Raw genomic sequence first — 18,544 nt, 5'->3', positions numbered from 1 at the left:
GCTGTTCACCATAACGTGGTGGAAAACAAGTACCCTACGGTTCACTGGCCAAGAGTGTGGAAAACGATACACCACCACTTTCTGTCATCCACGGTGCGTTCGAAGTGGTATCAGATCGCCAACAAAAAATATGCCACACGCCAGCGACTTCACACTATTGGACTGGCAGACTCCCCTTATTGCCCAGATTGTCACCTTTTGGATACCGATGAACATCGTTTTACTTGCGCATCATCGTCCGGAGTTTGGCGACTAACACAGAAGATACTGGCTTGTTACCTCCGGGTCACACCTGATATGATTGACCCGCAGACCCTACTCTGTCCCGATGAAACTTACTTTCCGGCTGCAAAATATCATGCGCTTACATGGTTCAAAGGACTTACCGTCGCCTACATCTTTAGCGACGGAGAGAAAGAGCAGCTTGATTACTGGTGGTTCCTACAAAATGCTCACAATGCCCTCGAACGCACACCGAAATACCGTACGCTCTTCGCAAATTATTTACGCAGCGTTTTCGTTAACCCCCCACTCAGCTGGGGAGTGCCAGGCTGTGGTTAATGTGCTGTGCCGCATCACACTAACGACTCAACGTTCTGTCTTGTCAGCCATGACCAAAGGAAGAGACAAGCTGCTGCAAGGATACTGTTTTCCTTGCGGCACTAGCGAAGCAGAATGCCTCCGTTGCAGATGCCCTTCAAAGGCGCTATTGGAGATTTCAGATAACGATGGCAAGGCTCCAAGTGGAACCAGTTACATTATTGAAAAACCTTTTAGTTAGAATTCCATCGGTGGTTTATATTTTTATTTTTTTGATTACTCTTTTATGCCACCTTTGTTGTTGTAACACTTACTTGTAACACTTAGTTACTAGAATTCTCATTTGTACACGCTCCCTAAATGTAATCATATATAAAAAAAAAAGAAAAAGGGGCAACGAATAGCCCTAACCTTGATTCCCATACTTCCCCTGGTCTATAGGCAGCTCTCTGGGGCGGGTTTACTCAGGAGCCAACGCCTGAAGTGGATCAGATTTTTTTGTTATAGGATGACAAGTGGCGGTGGCACTTAGTTTTTTTTATTTTTTATTTTTTAAATATTTATTTTTTAGTTCCATTTTCCTAAGGGGCTTTTTAAGGGAGAAAAGTGGTCCAAAAAGGGGGTAGCGTCTAAACAAAAAAAAAAAAAAAAAAAAAGATGGTAGAGCACTTGCCCGCGAAAAAAAAAAAAGAAAAAAAAATAAAAAAGAAAAAAAAAAGCGGTAGCAAAAAAAAAAGGGGAAAAAAAAGGGGGTAGCGTCTTTGATTCATAATCAAAACGTCTTCGGCCCTGGGTTCGATCCCAGCCACTGCCTAAATTTTGATAAATAATCAGCATTGGCGGCCGAAGACTTCCGGCATAAGAAGTCCGCCTCATTCTGCCAACGGCCTCGTCAAAGAGGGCGGAGGAGCGGATAGAGGTTCAGGGCATTCTCTTGTCCTAGGGGTGGGAAATTGCCCCTAAAGGCGGAAGAATCTGCAATGATCAACGACATGAGGATGCAGAAGGCAATGGAAACCACTGCATTAAAGACACGTAACTTGTATCCACAGGACATGTGGCCTGTAATTGAAGAAGTGTCATGATGATCTCTCCATTGGCAAAAGATTTCGGAATAGTCCCCCATTCGGATCTCCGGGAGGGGACTGCCAAGGGGGAGGTTACCATGAGAAAAAGATTGAATAATCTACAAACGGATAACGTTCTACGAGTCGGGGCGTGGAATGTCAGAAGCTTGAACGTGGTAGGGAAACTAGAAAATCTGAAAAGGGAAATGCAAAGGCTCAATCTAGATATAGTAGAGGTCAGTGAAGTGAAGTGGAAGGAAGACAAGGATTTCTGGTCAGATGAGTATCGGGTAATATCAACAGCAGCAGAAAATGGTATAACAGGTGTAGGATTCGCTATGAATAGGAAGGTAGAGCAGAGGGTGTGTTACTGTGAACAGTTCAGTGACCGGGTTGTTCTAATCAGAATCGACAGCAGACCAACACCGACAACGATAGTTCAGGTATACATGCCGACGTCGCAAGCTGAAGATGAACAGATAGAGAAAGTGTATGAGGATATTGAAAGGGTAATGCAGCATGTAAAGGGGGACGAATATCTAATAGTCATGGCCGACTGGAATGCAGTTGTAGGGGAAGGAGTAGAAGAAAAGGTTACAGGAGAATATGGGCATGGGACAAGGAATGAAAGGGGAGAAAGAGCCGGCCGAAGTGGCCGTGCGGTTAAAGGCGCTGCAGTCTGGAACCGCAAGACCGCTACGGTCACAGGTTCGAATCCTGCCTCGGGCATGGGTGTTTGTGATGTCCTTAGGTTAGTTAGGTTTAACTAGTTCTAAGTTCTAGGGGACTAATGACCTCAGCAGTTGAGTCCCATAGTGCTCAGAGCCATTTGAACCATTTTTTGGAGGAGAAAGACTAATTGAGTTCTGTAACAAGTTTCAGCTAGTAATAGCGAATACCCTGTTCAAGAATCACAAGAGGAGGAGGTATACTTGGAAAAGGCCGGGAGATACGGGAAGATTTCAATTAGATTACATCATGGTCAGACAGAGATTCCGAAATCAGATACTGGATTGTAAGGCGTACCCAGGAGCAGATATAGACTCAGATCACAATATAGTAGTGATGAAGAGTAGGCTGAAGTTCAAGACATTAGTCAGGAAGAATCAATACGCAAAGAAGTGGGATACGGAACTACTAAGGAATGACGAGATACGTTTGAAGTTCTCTAACGCTATAGATACAGCAATAAGGGATAGCGCAGTGGGCAGTACAGTTGAAGAGGAATGGACATCTCTAAAAAGGGCCATCACAGAAGTTGGGAAGGAAAACATAGGAACAAAGAAGGTAGCTGCGAAGAAACCATGGGTAACAGAAGAAATACTTCAGTTGATTGATGAAAGGAGGAAGTACAAACATGTTCCGGGAAAACCAGGAATACAGAAATACAAGTCGCTGAGGAATGAAATAAATAGGAAGTGCAGGGAAGCTAAGACGAAATAGCTGCAGGAAAAATGTGAAGACATCGAAAAAGATATGATTGTCGGAAGGACAGACTCAGCATACAGGAAAAACAAAACAATCTTTGGTGACATTAAAAGCAACGGTGGTAACATTAAGAGTGCAACGGGAATTCCACTGTTAAATGCAGAGGAGAGAGTAGGTAGGTGGAAAGAATACATTGAAAGCCTCTATGAGGGGGAAGATTTGTCTGATGTGATAGAAGAAGAAACAGGAGTCGATTTAGAAGAGATAGGGGATCCAGTATTAGAATCGGAATTTAAAAGAGCTTTGGAGGACTTACGCTCAAATAAGGCAGAAGGGATAGATAACATTCCATCAGAATTTCTAAAATCATTGGGGGAAGTGGCAACAAAACGACTGTTCACTTTGGTGTGTAGAATATATGAGTCTTGCGATATACCATCAGACTTTCGGAATAGCATCATCAACACAATTCCGAAGACGGCAAGAGCTGACAAGTGCGAGAATTATCGCACAATCAGCTTAACAGCTCATGCATCGAAGCTGCTTACAAAAATAATATACAGAAGAATGTAAAAGAAAATTGAGAATGCGCTAGGTGACGATCAGTTTGGCTTTAGGAAAAGTAAAGGGACGAGAGAGGCAATTCTGACGTTACGGCTAATAATGGAAGAAAGGCTAAAAAAAAAAATAAAGTCACTTTCATAGGATTTGTCGACCTGGAAAAAGCGTTCGACAATATAAAATGGTGCAAGCTGTTCGAGATTCTGAAAAAAGTAGGGATAAGCTATAGGGAGAGACGGGTCATATACAATATGTACAACAACCAAGAGGGAATAATAAGAGTGGACGATCAAGAACGAAGTGCACGTATTAAGAAGGGTGTAATACAAGGCTGTAGCCTTTCGCCCCTACTCTTCAATCTGTACATCGAGCAAGCAATGATGGAAATAAAAAAAAAAGGTTCAGGAGTGGAATTAAAATACAAGGTGAAAGGATATCAATGATACGATTCGCTGATGGCTATCCTGAGTGAAAGTGAAGATTAATTAAATGATTTGCTGAACGTAATGAACAGTCTAATGAGTACACAGTATGATTTGAGAGTAAATCGGAGAAAGACGAAGGTAATGAGAAGTGGTAGAAATGAGAACAGCGAGAAACTTAACATCAGGATTGATGGTCACGAAGTCAATGAAGGAATTCTGCTACCTAGGTAGTAAAATAACCAATGACGGACGGAGCAAGGAGGACATCAAAAGCAGACTTGCTATGGCAAAAAAGGCATATCTGGCCAAGAGAAGTCTACTAATATCAAATACCGGCCTTAATTTGAGGAAGAAATTTCTGAGGATGTACGTCTGGAGTACAGCATTGTATGGTAGTGAAACATGGACTGTGGGAAAACCGGAACAGAAGAGAATCGAAGCATTTGAGATGTGGTGCTATAGACGAATGTTGAAAATTAGGTGGACTGATAAGGTAAGGAATGAGGAGGTTCTACGCAGAATCGGAGAGGAAAGGAATATGTGGAAAACACTGCTAAGGAGAAGGGACAGGATGATAGGACATCTGCTAAGACATGAGGGAATGACTTCCATGGTAATAGAGGGAGCTGTAGAGGGCAAAAACTGTAGAGGAAGACAGAGATTGGAATACGTCAAGCAAATAATTGAGGACGTAGGTTGCAAGTGCTACTCTGAGATGAAGAGGTTAGCACAGGAAAGGAATTCGTGGCGGGCCGCATCAAACCATTCAGTAGACTGACGACAAAAAAAAAAAAAAAAAGAAGACGACAGATTGCGCCATCGGCCGCAGCGAGCGGTAACACAGAGGAGAGTTGAGCCACGCGGTTCCACTAGCGAGGGCGCTGCCGCCGGGAGGTGTGGACCCTCTAACTTGAATTTTAAGGGAATGAACTCAAACTCGCAGCGCGCTACATATGGCGGAACGGAGGAAGTCTTCGTATTGGGTGGCTCATCTAGAGTTGATTGGCAGGTGCCCACTCGAAATATCGTCCGATGAATTAAACGTCGACAGCTGCAAGCTGAAATTCAATGTCCGGAAAAATTTTAAAATTCACACAAAAAGATCCTTTTTCACAGTCTATCACTTCTTGCCATGTAACTCTCATCTGCCTCAATTTAGCAGACTTCAGTGATTATATCTGCCCAAACTTTGCTCTCATACTTCACAATGACAAATAATTTTAATCTCTTCGCTCTGACTGAGTTTTATTCAAGTATTTCGCGCAGTCATGAGACCAATGTGTTTGTGGCATAAGGGCGATATGGTGTCCCATCTACTTTCTTGCTCGTTATTTACTGCAGTAAAATCTGCAACTGGTATTAAAAAGCTACTTTGATTTCTGGTATTTAAATACTGTACCAATAAGGCTAAATACACTGAAGAGCCAAAGAAACTGGTACACCTGACCAGGCGAGCATGCTGAAGTGCCGCAACACTACTTGGCATGGACTCGAGTATTATCTGAAGTAGTGCTGGAGGGAACTGACACCATGGATACTGCAGGGCTGCCCATAAATTCGTAAGAGTACGACGGGGTGGAGATCTCTTCTAAACAACACATTGCAAGGCATCAGTTTGAAACGAGACTCGTCCGACAAGGCAACATGTTGCCAGTCATCAACAGTCCAATGTCTGTGTTGACGGGCTCAGGCGAGGCGTAAAGGTTTGTGTCGTGCAGTCATCAAGAGGACACGAGTGGACCTTAGGCTCCGGAAGCCCATATCGATGATGTTTCGTTAAATGGTTCGCACGCTGGCACTTGTTGACGGCCTAGCATTGAAATCTGCAGTAGTTTAGGGAAGGGTTGCACTTCTGTCACGTTGAACGATTCTCTTCAGTCGTCTTTGGTCCCGTTGTTGCAGGATCTTTTCCGGCCCAGCGATGTCGGAGATTTGATGTTTTACTGGCTTCCTGATGCTCATGGTACACTCGTAAAACGGTCGTACAGGAAAGTCTCCACTTCATCGCTACGTCGGAGATGCTGTGTACCATCGCTCGTGCGCCGACTATAACACGACGTTCAAACTCATTTAAATCTTGATAATGTGCCATTGTAGCAGCAGTAACCGATCTAACAACCGCTGTGTTGTTTTATTTAGCCGTTGTCGACCGCGGCGCCGTCTTCTGCCTGTTTACATATCTCTGTATTTGAACACGTATGCCTATACGAGTGTCTTTGGCGCTTCAGTGTAATTTAACATGAACACCCTATGGATAGATATTTTGACCGTAGTTACGTCTCAAGTTTACTTTTCTTTGTAAAACACATTGTACTACAAATAGATTGAAAATATCTGTGACAGATCAAGGCTAAATAATTAGAAATACGAATAGTATACAGTATTATTTAAATTTTCTTACAAATTTGTGATCACACGCAAAAGTATATAACAAAACTGAAATCATGTTCGCTTCTCAAGGAAGTTCAACATCAACTTCCGCTTTCCATGTATACCAATAGAGTAATTTATCGGTTTCAGAAAATGTAGCACAATCGAACTGCCAAGTGGAGTGCAAAAGAAATGCAGATAACAGCTGTTCGGGTCTACACAACTAATAATTCGCGACTGAGTGCTTGCCCCGCAGTTACGTGTTCGGGCCATAGTTTCAGAAAACTGCGACATTAAAGACACTGCCGTGACAAAAGTCATGGGATACGTCTTAATATCGTGTTTGGCCTTCTTTTCCTCGGCGTAGTGCAGCAACTCTACGTGACAATCGTTGGAAGTCCTTTGCAGAAATATTGAGCCATGCTGCCACCATAGCCGTCCATAATTGCGAAAGTGTTGCCGGTGCACATTTTGTGGCCTTTCGATTATATCCCACAAATGTTCAATGGAATTCATGCCGGGAAACCACGAACTGTCCAGAACGTTGTTCAAACCAATCGCAAACATTTGTGGCCTGGAGACATGGTACATTGCCATCCATGAAATTTCCATCGTTGTTTGAAAACATGATGTCCATGGCTTCATATGGTCTCCAAGTAGCCGAACATAACCATTTCCAGTCAACGATCTGTCAGTTAGACAGAGGACACAGTGTGTGTCACATGTATCACAGCCCTCACCATTATGGAGCCACCATCAGCTTGCGCAGTGCCCTGTTGAAAACTTGGGTCAATGGCTTCGTGGGGTCTTCGCAGCACTCGAAACCTACTATCAACTCTTACCAGCTGACATCGGGACTCACTAGGCCAAAGTATTCCAATCGTATAGCGTCCAACCGACATGATCCCGAGCCCAGGAGAGGTGCTGCAGGCGATGTCATCCTGTTAGCAAAGGCACTCGCATCGGTCGTCTGCTGCCATAGTCCATTACCGCAAAATTTCGTCGCGCAGTTCCAACAAATACGTTCGTCGTACGTCCCACAGCGGTTTCTGCGGTTAATTCACGCAGAGTTGCTTGTCTGTTGTCTCTACGGAAATGCCGCTGCTGTCGGTCGTTAAGTGAAGGGCGTCGGCTGCTTTGCCCGTGTTGAGAGGTAATGCCTGAAATTTGGTATTATCAGTACACTGGGACTGAACTGTCCCACACGCCTAGTTCCAATCACCATTCCGCGTTCCAAGTCTGTTGACTCTTGTCGTGCGGTCACAATAACGTCGGAATCCTTTTCACATGAACCGCCTGAGAGCAAATGACAGCTCCGCCAATGCACTGCCCTCTTATACCTTGTGTACGCGATATACCGCCGTATGCATATGGGCATATCGCTATCCCATGACTTATCATATCGGTTGAATACCTACCAGCAACATATCTCTTGACGTGTCAACATGAGGTCTGCTAAATTAATCTGAGACTTGAAATTTTCATTTAGTAAGCAAGCCAGGATAAAGCTTAGCTGGCTGTTTATCAAGGAGTGTCTTGCTGGGTGGGAGAGTGGCTATGTACGTAGAAAATAGCATTCCCTTTGAGTCCATAGATGTATCACGACACTGCACTGAACAGATATTTGAATGTTGTGCAGGGGCAGTTGAATTTAGTGAAATTAAACTTCTAATTTTTGTTGTTTATAGGTCCCCTAACTCCGACTTCAGAGCATTTCTGCTCAAGCTAGACAGTGTTCTTGATTCAATTTGTAGGAAGTACCACAAATTAGTTACATTTGGTGACTTAAATATTAATCTTGTACATGATGGTGCAAGAAAAAGGATGTTGGTACATCTCCTAAATTCATATGAACTGATGCAGACTGTCTTTTTTCCAACTAGGGTGCAGGGGAACAGTAGCACAGCCATAGACAATGTTTTATTCATTCTTCATTACTAGATGAACAATCTGTTAGTAAGAGCGTGAATGGCCTTTCAGACCATGATGCACAAGTTTTAACATTAAAAGGCTTTTGTACTCAAACCAATGCCATATTTAATTACAAACTATATAGTAACGTTAATCCAACAGCAATAGAGAGTTTTTTAAACCTTGTCAAGGAACAAGAGTGGCAGGATATTTATAGTGCCGATAACATAGATGATAAATACAATCTTTTAGAACAAAGTGGAAATTAATGACTAAAATGTTAGAAGTAGTCAAAATCAAGCAACAGTAGTCCATTACAAACTGTACTGAAAGACGCTGATAAATGTTATTAGGAAGGCGAAGAGTATGTGGTATGCAAATAGAATACCTAATTCACAGGATAAAATTAAAACCCTATGGTCAGTTGTGAAGGAAGTGTCTGGACAGCAGCACAAGGTCGACGATATAAAGTCAGTTTGTAGTAAAAATATTTCTGTCACCGAAAAATGAGATATATGTACAGTATTTAACAATCATTTTCTTATCATTGCTGGCGAATTAAATAAAAATTTGGTTTCTACAAGAAATCATATAACTTTCTTGGCAAATGCCTTTCCTAATGGATGTCTGAAATACTCCCCCGTGATACAGACAAGAGGGAGATTGAGTCAATAATTAAATCACTGAAGACTAAGGACTTTCATGGTTATGATGGAGTGTCTAGCAGAATATTAAAGTACTGTGCTGTACACGTTAGCCGAGTATTTAGCCATATTTGTAATTTTTCCTTTAGGTATGGTCAGTTTCCTGAGCGATTAAAATACTCAGTTAGTAAAGCCGCTTTATAAAAATGGGAAAAAGGACAATGTAGATAATTTTAGACCTATTTCTATGCCACCAACGTTTGCAAAAGTTATTGAAAAGGCTGTGTGTGTAAGGATAATTGTTCATTTCATATCACACGATTTGCTATTAAATGTACAGTTCGGCTTTAGAAGTCGTTTAACAACTCCAAAAGCTATATTCCCTTTTCTCTGTGAGGTACTGGATGGGCTAAACAATAGGTTCCGAACGCTTGGCATATTTTTTGATTTAACTAAGCCATTTGATTGTGTTGATCACAAAATATTGCTCCAGAAGTTGGACCATCACGGAATACGGGAAGTAGCTCACAATTGATTCACCTCTTACTTTAGCAACAGGCAGCAAAAGGTCATTATTCACAATGTTGGTAACGCTGTGATGTGGGGTCAGAGTAGGGTACTGTCAAGTGGCAGTGCCCCAGGGATCAGTGTTGGGGCCACTCCTGTTCCTTATTTATATAAATGATATGTCCTCTGGTATTACCAGTAACTCTAAAATATTTCTGTTTGATGACGACATTAGCTTGGTAGTAAAGGATGTTGTGTGCAACATTGGCTCGGTTTCAAATAGTGCAGTACATGACCTAAGTTCATGGCTTGTAAAAAATAAACTAACGCTAAATCACAGTAAGACTCAGTTTTTACAGTTTCTAACAAACAATTCAGCGAAACCTGAAGTTTTTCACAGAATGGACATATGATTAGTGAATCTGAACAGTTCAAATTCCTAGGTGTTCAGATAGATAGTAAGCTGTCGTGGAAAGCCCATGTTCAGGATCTTGTTCAAAAACTTAATACTGCCTTTTTTACTTTGCGAACGGTATCAGAAATGAGTGAAAGTTCGACACGAAAATTACTTTGCTTATTTTCATGCGCTTATGTCGAATGGTATTATATTTTGGGGTAACTCTTCCGATTCTAAAAGGATATTCTTGGCTCACAAACGGGCGGTTCGGGCAATAAGTGGTGTGAGTTCATGAACCTCTTGTCCACCCCTGTTCACGAGTCTGGGTATTTGGACAATGGCCTCTCAATATGTATATTCCTTACTGCTATTTCTTATTAACAATATTCGCTTATTGCCAAGAATAAGCAGCTTTCACTCGGTTAATACTCGACAGAATGCAGACCTGCATTTGGGTCGGACTTCTTAACACTTGTGCAAAAAGGTGTGCAGTATACTGCTGCGTCCATTTTCTATAAGCTACCACACGAATTCAAAAATCTTAGCAGTAATCCACGCGTTTTCAAATCGAAACTGAAGAGTTTCCTGATGGGTCACTCCTTTATTCTGTCGAGGACTTCCTTGAAAAATTAAGCTGATTCTTGTTGTATTGTTGATTGCGTTTACTTAAACTTATGGAGTGACTTTTCTCGGGTTCATAAACATTTATTTTTATCTGTTATTACTTTTACGTTGTAATTTACTGACACCTTCTGTGACCTCGGAAATTTGCTCCTCAATTTGGTCTTACGGAAATTGACGTGTAAATAAATAAATAAATAAGCGGTTGTTAGGAGCCGAAATCGGAGCTCACCTAGTATGTCCTGCTGAGGCAACCACTTGCTGACCATCACGTTTGGTGGCTGTCCGGGTAGGGTCTTGTTCTCCCACTTCCAGAGGACGCGCTGTGGGAGTTCCCGAAAGGCGTCCAGGAAGGCCTGGACTTTCTGCCACGGCAAACCGCTGCTCCTGACATTGGATCCCAGACTCATGTATATCAGACCGTGCTCTGCCCCGTCAATAAACTCCTGGATATCCTGGAAGAGCCACGAGAATATACAACCAATGTCAGTTCAAATGGTTCAAATGGCTCTGAGCACTATGGGACTTAACTTCTGAGGTCATCAGTCCCCTAGAACTTACAACTACTTAAACCTAACTAACCTAAGGACATCACACAAATCCATGCCCGAGGCAGGATTCGAACCTGCGACCGTAGCAGTCGCGCGGTTCCGGACTGAAGCGCCTAGAACCGCTCGGCCACCGCGGCCGGCCCCAATGTCAGTTCTTTGGTTTGAAGTACTGAAACATACACTCCCAGAAAAGAAATGCGACATTCTCAAGATCAAGTTCATTTTAGTGACAAGTGACGTGACAGATAGTCTATAACTGTAGGAATGTATGATAAAAAATTAAGTCCAAATAAAACACATATTTCGCACAGAGGGTCACCAAACAGTCGCACGGATACACAGAGTGCAAAGCAGGCGAATATTCTTGTGTGTAAACGACCGTAAAGGTGCCGAACGGCATCCTGCGATCGATTATCTTAAGCAGCTGGGGCCTTTTGTTGTGATTCGGCAATGGTTCTTGTAGGCCCTGGAGAACGAGTGAGTCCCCAGTTCATCATGTGTGATACGTTTTTCGTTGTCGAGAGATCTGGTGATCCTGCTGGCCAGGGCAGTTTTATACCGCAAAGGGCACGTTCCTTCGCAGCAGTCGTATGTGGAGCGCACTGTCATGCTGCAGAAGGTCATCAGCTTCCTGTCGCAGAAACAGAAGTAGCACGGGGATAAAAACCTGTGCAAAGTAACAGGCACTGGTTACTGTAGGCTGCAGAAATACCAAGTGTGAGCGCGAGCTGTAACTGGTGGCTCCTCACAACATGAAGCCAGGGGTGGGACCTCTGTGACGTCGGCAAATGCACTATGGAATAGGCCACTCTCCAGGTGTACATCGTACATATGTACGAGGGCTATTCAGAAAGTAGGGAACGTTTTGGCATTAAAAAAACTAAGTGCAAGAAGTATATTTTATTATATACGAGGGCAGTTCAATAAGTAATGCAACACATTTTTTTTCTGAAACAGAGGTTGTTTTATTCAGCATTGAAATACACCAGGTTATTCCCCAATCTTTTAGCTACACAACACTATTTTTCAACGTAATCTCCATTCAATGCTACGGCCTTACGCCACCTTGAAATGAGGGCCTGTATGCCTGCACGGTACCATTCCACTGGTCGATGTCGGAGCCAACGTCGTACTGCATCAATAACTTCTTCATCATCCGCGTAGTGCCTCCCACGGATTGCGTCCTTCATTGGGCCAAACATATGGAAATCCGACGGTGCGAGATCGGGGATGTAGGGTGCATGAGGAAGAACAGTCCACTGAAGTTTTGTGAGCTCCTCTCGGGTGCGAAGACTTGTGTGAGGTCTTGCGTTGTCATGAAGAAGGAGAAGTTCGTTCTGATTTTTGTGCCTACGAACACGCTGAAGTCGTTTCTTCAATTTCTGAAGAGTAGCACAATACACTTCAGAGTTGATCGTTTGACCATGGGAAAGGACATCGAACAGAATAACCCCTTCAGCGTCCCAGAAGACTGTAACCATGACTTTACCGGCTGAGGGTATGGCTTTAAACTTTTTCTTGGTAGGGGAGTGGGTGTGGCGCCACTCCAATGATTGCCGTTTTGTTTCAGGTTCGAAGTAATGAACCCATGTTTCATCGCCTGTAACGATCTTTGACAAGAAATTGTCACCCTCAGCCACATGACGAGCAAGCAATTCCGCACAGATGGTTCTCCTTTGTTCTTTATGGTGTTCGGTTAGACAACGAGGGACCCAGCGGGAACAAACCTTTGAATATCCTAACTGGTGAACAATTGTGACAGCACTACCAACAGAGATGTCAAGTTGAGCACTGAGTTGTTTGATGGTGATCCGTCGATCATCTCGAATGAGTGTGTTCGCACGCTCCGCCATTGCAGGAGTCACAGCTGTGCACGGCCGGCCCGCACGCGGGAGATCAGACAGTCTTGCTTGACCTTGTGGCGATGATGACACACGCTTTGCCCAACGACTCACCGTGCTTTTGTCCACTGCCAGATCACCGTAGACATTCTGCAAGCGCCTATGAATATCTGAGATGCCCTGGTTTTCCGCCAAAAGAAACTCGATCACTGCCCGTTGTTTGCAACGCACATCCGTTACAGATGCCATTTTAACAGCTCCGTACAGCGCTGCCACCTGTCGGAAGTCAATGAAACTATACGATACGAAGCGGGAATGTTTGAAAATATTCCACAAGAAATTTCCGGTTTTTTCAACCAAAATTGGCCGAGAAAAAAAATGTGTTGCATTACTTATTGAACTGCCCTCGTACATCTGAAAGAGCGACTGACATACTACTTTTCCACTTAGTCACCAAACACATTGAGGCACTTATAGCGGTGGACAAGATCTGAAATACCTTCGTCGTAAAATTCTTCCACCTGAGCGTTCAGCCAGTGAGTCACGCCCGCCTGGAGTTCCACGTCGTCACCAAAGCAGTGCGTTGCAAGCCAGTTCTTCATCTTGGGAAACAAGTGGAAGTCGCTTGGTGCAAGATCGGGGCTGAAGGGCGGATTAGAGAAAATTTCCCATTTGAATGCATTAAGGAGTTCTGTAATGCGGTTTGTCGTGTGAGGTCGGGCACTGTCGTGCAAAAACAAAATTTTGGACGTCAGCTTTCCTCGGCGTTTGTTTTGAAGTGATCTTCTAAGGCTGTGCAACGCTTGACAGTACCAGGCAGAATTTATGGTTGCTCCACGTTCGAGAAAATCAATAAGAAGCACACCTTGCCTTTCTCAAAACAGTGTCACCATCAACTTCCTTGCTGACAAGGTTTGCAAACATTTTCTTAGTTTTTGGGGGGATCCTGTGTGCTACACTCAATGGACTGTAATTTTGTCTCGCAATTGACGTGTTTCACCCAAGTTTCGTCACCGGTTACGATTCGATCCAGTAATGAAGCACCATGTTTGTGGTAGGCCTCCAGAAATGTCAACGTTGTCCCCATTCGCTGTTCTCTATGGTGCTCTGTAAGCATTTTGGGCACCCGTCGGGCACAATATTTGTGGTAGCCTAGCTTTTGAGTGACAATTTCAAATAACAAAGTCCGTGAAACTTGTGGAAAAGAAAGCGAAAGCTCCATTATTGTGAAGCGACGGTTTTCACGAAGCGTTCCATCAACTTTAGCGACAAGATAGTCAGCCACAATGCTCGGGCGTCCACTCTTCTCTTCATTATGAACGTTGTTTCGGCCATTTTTAAACCGAATGCACCATTTCCGGACGAAACATTCACTCATTACGTTATTTCCGTACACTTCGCACAGTTCATGATAAATTTCTGTATGTTTTAGGTGTTTTGCCAACAAAACCGTATCACAGACCGCACCTCACAACTGGCGGGATTTTCGAATGTAGCGCACATTTCAGATTCGAATATCGAAAAAAACCAGAAGCGCAGAGACGGCCCCGCTGTCACGGATGGATTCCGACTGAGCTGCTGAGCACGCACATACGAAAATATATGGGATCAGCGCGTGCCTAGCGGCGTCAGACGGAAACGTTCCCTACTTTCTGAATAGCCCTCGTACGTCCATCACTCGCATGCAGTCAGAAACTACTCTCATCATTGAATACAGAAAAGCGCCATTCTACTCTTAAGTCAACTCTTTCACGACAGAAGAGTAGCCCAGATTGTCGGTGTCGTGGTGTCAGATTGGCCAGATCCACAAGTGTTGTTAGTCCTGTTGCAAGCAGACAATTCCCAATGGTCATTTGAGACACTGCAGGTGCAACATGTTCCCTGTTTTCTTCCCTCGATGCTGTGCAGTCGGCCATTGCTGCTCGCACAGTGGGTCGAACTTGAAGTGCGTCTGCTTTATGCAGACTCCAGAAAGTGATCAATGCGTGTGGGAATGTTCCACAGACTACTGCTGAAAGCAGAGACGCACCACCGTCTCTGGACCTAAATAAATGCAATGTATTGTGCATATATAAAAAAAAGCACACCGTCTTCAGGCCACGAGCGGCCTACTGGGACCATCTGACCGCCGTGTCATCCTCAGAGGAGGATGCCGACAGGAGGGGCATGGGGTCAGCACACCGCTCTCCCAGTCGTAAGATGGTATTCTTGACCGATGCCGCTACTCTTCGATCGGTCGAGTAGCTCCTCAATTGGCATCACGAGGCTGAGTGCAACAGTGGGAAAACCAGATGCCAGGCTGAGATTCATAGGAAGAATCTTACAGAAATGTAGCTCATCCACGGAGGAAGTAGCTGACAGAGGAGATAAAGATCCAATGGAGAGCGGCGCGTTTCGTCATGGGATCATTTAGCTGGCGCGAGAGCGTTAGAGAGATGGCCAACAAACTTAATGACAAGTGTTACAAGAGAGGAATTACATACATCGCGGAGAGGTTAATTATTGAAGTTTAGAGAGACCAATTTCCGGAAATAGTTGCACGACATATTACTTAATCTCACATATACCTCTCGAAATCACCACGATGAAAAAAATCGAGAAATTAGAGCTAATACAGTGGCTTACCGGTAATTGTTCTTAGCCCGCACCATTCGCGAGTTGAACTGGAGAAGGGGAATCAGTTAGTAGTGCTAGAAGTACCCTCCACCACGCAGGTGGATTCTAGTGTATTAATGTAGATGTGGGTTATGCGCAATATGCAGAGCAATCCATCTTCGTGAAAGCTCGCAGTGCGACCCCGTTCAAATGTCTGAAGTTGTTCAACAGGAGTACGCAGTCTTCAACCGGCTACCCGAGAATGAATGCTGCAAACACTGTTCACCTGTAAACTCAGCACATTCGCTGCACGAAGACTCAAAACAGTTAGACCTCCTGAGCGCCATCTGATCGCTGCTGGATGTGACGAATAAATAACACACTACAACACCTTTGTATGCGCATATTATACGTTCATGCAATTAAACACAGTCCTTGAGTGTGTTGCACATTTTGCCAGCAGTTTATAAATTGCATCGAAAGCAGAATTTATTATGTTTTCTTACCTGCTGACGAGTTTTCACAGCCAGTCTAACGGCAAGTGAAAATTTCACTAAAACTGCAAAACCACTTCAAATATTCAAAACGTACGACCTGACGGTATATTATATACTCTAGTAGCAGCAGGGAAATGTTAAATCAGTCATACTCTGATGCAGCCATCCGCCATGGTTTATTTATGGACTACAGTTGATAACTAATGAATCGGAACCAGATTAGGTATTAAAGGATTTACATGAGGAAATGACTGAATGAAAATTTATAGTTAAAAGAAACATGCTCGTTGACACTTTCAAGGTAAATATGAACAATGTACAACGTCCGAAGCACGAGCAACGTCTATGTATGGTGAAAATCATGCTATTCCACGCACTGTTGCGGGAATGAAAGGTCTCTTTCTAAGTACTGCCATTTTATTTCTGATTAAGTACATAATAGTCTATGGCTATAGATGGACAACGTGGACTGATAAAGCACGAAATCAAGAGATGCTAGAAGTGTAAATGGGAGTTTTCCTCACTGGAGATGCACGAAATATTTAGAGAGATGTAGACAAAAGTCGATAGTGCCGCACTCCCTGAATGATCATGTGAAACAATGACAACATATCTAGTAGTGAAACGAATTGCTTCTTGATGGAATGAGTTTTAAATGATTTTCTTTGAGCATTTACATTTTTCCAAGATCTTTTCAATGCAATAGACTCATGATCTAGCTGATATTAATATTCTTCTCCTATTTCCTCTTCTATCTTTTCATGACTTCTCGTTCAGTTCCTCTATTGTGGGTGCTTAGTTAGTGTTTAATCTTTCCACCTCTTTCTTGGTCTACCTTTTGATCATTTGCTTATTGGTCGATAATTCATTGCTCTTGACGCATTCTGTTCACATTCATTCTTGTGACATGACCTGTCGATTTATTTCTATATTCCTTCATCTGATCATTTATGCTTTTAAGTCCTAATTATAGTCTGATTGTTGTATTCCTTGTATCAGATAGTCTATAGCTACCTGCTCTTCTTAAAAATATTTCTTTTGTGTTAGCAGAAGAGCCAACACCGTGTTAGCTCAAGCAGGCTAGCTTGAGGAGGGAAGAACTATATTGACGTGAGGTCTGGAACATGACAAGGAATGAGAATTCAGAAAGCGGACGTAATTAGTTAACTTTAATCCATTAATGATGAACGTCGCTCTTGACGGTGCATGATTCACAATATTATCTGTTCAGAATACATTCTTGAAGAATATGGCGCCTTGCTAGGTCGTAGCAAATGACATAGCTGAAGGCTACGCTAAACTGTCGTCTCTGCAAATGAGAGCGTATGTAGGCAGTGAACCATCCCTAGCAAAGTCGGCTGTACAACTGGGGCGAGTGCTAGGGAGTCTCTGTAGACTAGACCTGCCGTGTGGCGGCGCTCGGTCTGCAATCACTGATAGTGGCGACACGGGGTCCGACGTATACTAACGGACCGCGGCCGATTTAAAGGCTACCACCTAGCAAGTGTGGTGTCTGGCGGTGACACCACAATTTCTGCGTCTTGGATTCGTGACTTACGTTTAGCTGTTAGTGTCCAAGACTCACTGTCATAAAGCACGGATGGTACTGCCATTGTTTTACAGAATTTGATTAGGGTTTTATTCCTCACTTTTCTATTCAGTTCTATGTACATGGTCCCAGTAACATAAATGAATATTTTAAATTCTTTCGACATATCTTTTTAGTCTGCCGAGGAGACGGTATTTCTCAAACAGCAGACGTAATTCAGTGCCCCGAACTTCTAGCCGTTTGTTACAATTTTGCATAAGGCGAGACTGGATCCTGGCATTCAATACCCGTGAACCCACAGCAGACGTAATTCAGTGCCCCGAGCTTCTAGCCGTTTGTTACAATTTTGCATAAGGCGAGACTGGGTGGTGGCATCCAATACCCGTGAACTGGGTTACGGCCTAATGCCCATACAACAAAAACCAGCAGTGTGTTTGTATCGTTATGAAAGTTCCACATAGGAAGAAAGAATATAAAACACTGATTACCTTCGCCAATGGCTTCGTCTGCGTCTGCACATGGATACCAGTGATCTCCAGGATGTTGGGTAAAAGGGGGCGAGGGTAGTCGACGGAAAAGTGTCTGTTGATGATGAGGAGGCTCACGTTTCGCTCCGTCTCGTGCACTGGCGGTGGTCCCGGTCCGAAGTACTGCCTCATGATCGCCTCCTGGGTCGGCTGTATCTGGAAGTACCACATGTAGCAGAACCTCAGCTGGAAGTAGGCGTTGTACGTGCGCTGCCAGAAGCTCATATGGTCGGAGTACCCGACCCAGACGTCGGGCGAGTAGGCCGGGTTCATGAGGTTGCCCATGGCGTGGTAGACGGGCGCGAACGCCGGCAGCGTGATCATGCCCACCAGCGGAGGCGAACCCGCGTTGTGGACCAGGCCGAAGAAAGCCTGGGATGGCATCCGCTCCATGATCACCAAGTCGAAGTTGTCTCGCTTACTGTAAAGATAAATAGATATTTTTAGTGAAAATTACTTTTTGAATGATGGTTTTGGTTCAAAATGGTTCAAATGGCTCTGAGCACTATGGGA

General features: G+C 43.7%; 2 protein-coding genes across 2 annotated transcripts in view; both read right to left on the bottom strand.

Moving 5' to 3' along the window:
• The window catches only part of LOC124595861 (UDP-glycosyltransferase UGT5-like), a 52,633-nt gene extending 41,711 nt beyond the window's left edge, over positions 1–10,922 (bottom strand). Inside the window, exon 1 of the mRNA XM_047134768.1 lies at positions 10,704–10,922. Within this exon, the coding sequence (XP_046990724.1) occupies positions 10,704–10,881 (178 nt within the window). The 5' untranslated portion in view covers positions 10,882–10,922. The remainder of the gene's footprint in view (positions 1–10,703) is intronic.
• Positions 10,923–11,170: 248 nt separating this feature from the next.
• LOC124594552 (UDP-glucosyltransferase 2-like) overlaps positions 11,171–18,544 on the bottom strand; it is a 40,527-nt gene continuing 33,153 nt past the window's right edge. Inside the window, exons 4-5 of the mRNA XM_047132923.1 lie at positions 17,993–18,452; positions 11,171–11,191 (exon numbers count right to left, since the gene is read on the bottom strand). Coding sequence (XP_046988879.1) covers positions 11,171–11,191; positions 17,993–18,452 — 481 coding nt within the window. The remainder of the gene's footprint in view (positions 11,192–17,992; positions 18,453–18,544) is intronic.

The sequence above is a fragment of the Schistocerca americana genome, chromosome 2 (genome assembly GCF_021461395.2).
Source record: "Schistocerca americana isolate TAMUIC-IGC-003095 chromosome 2, iqSchAmer2.1, whole genome shotgun sequence".
NCBI lineage: Eukaryota > Metazoa > Arthropoda > Insecta > Orthoptera > Acrididae > Schistocerca > Schistocerca americana.
The sequence above is the reverse complement of the archived record's forward strand: the minus strand, read 5'-3'. Positions and strand labels throughout refer to the sequence as shown.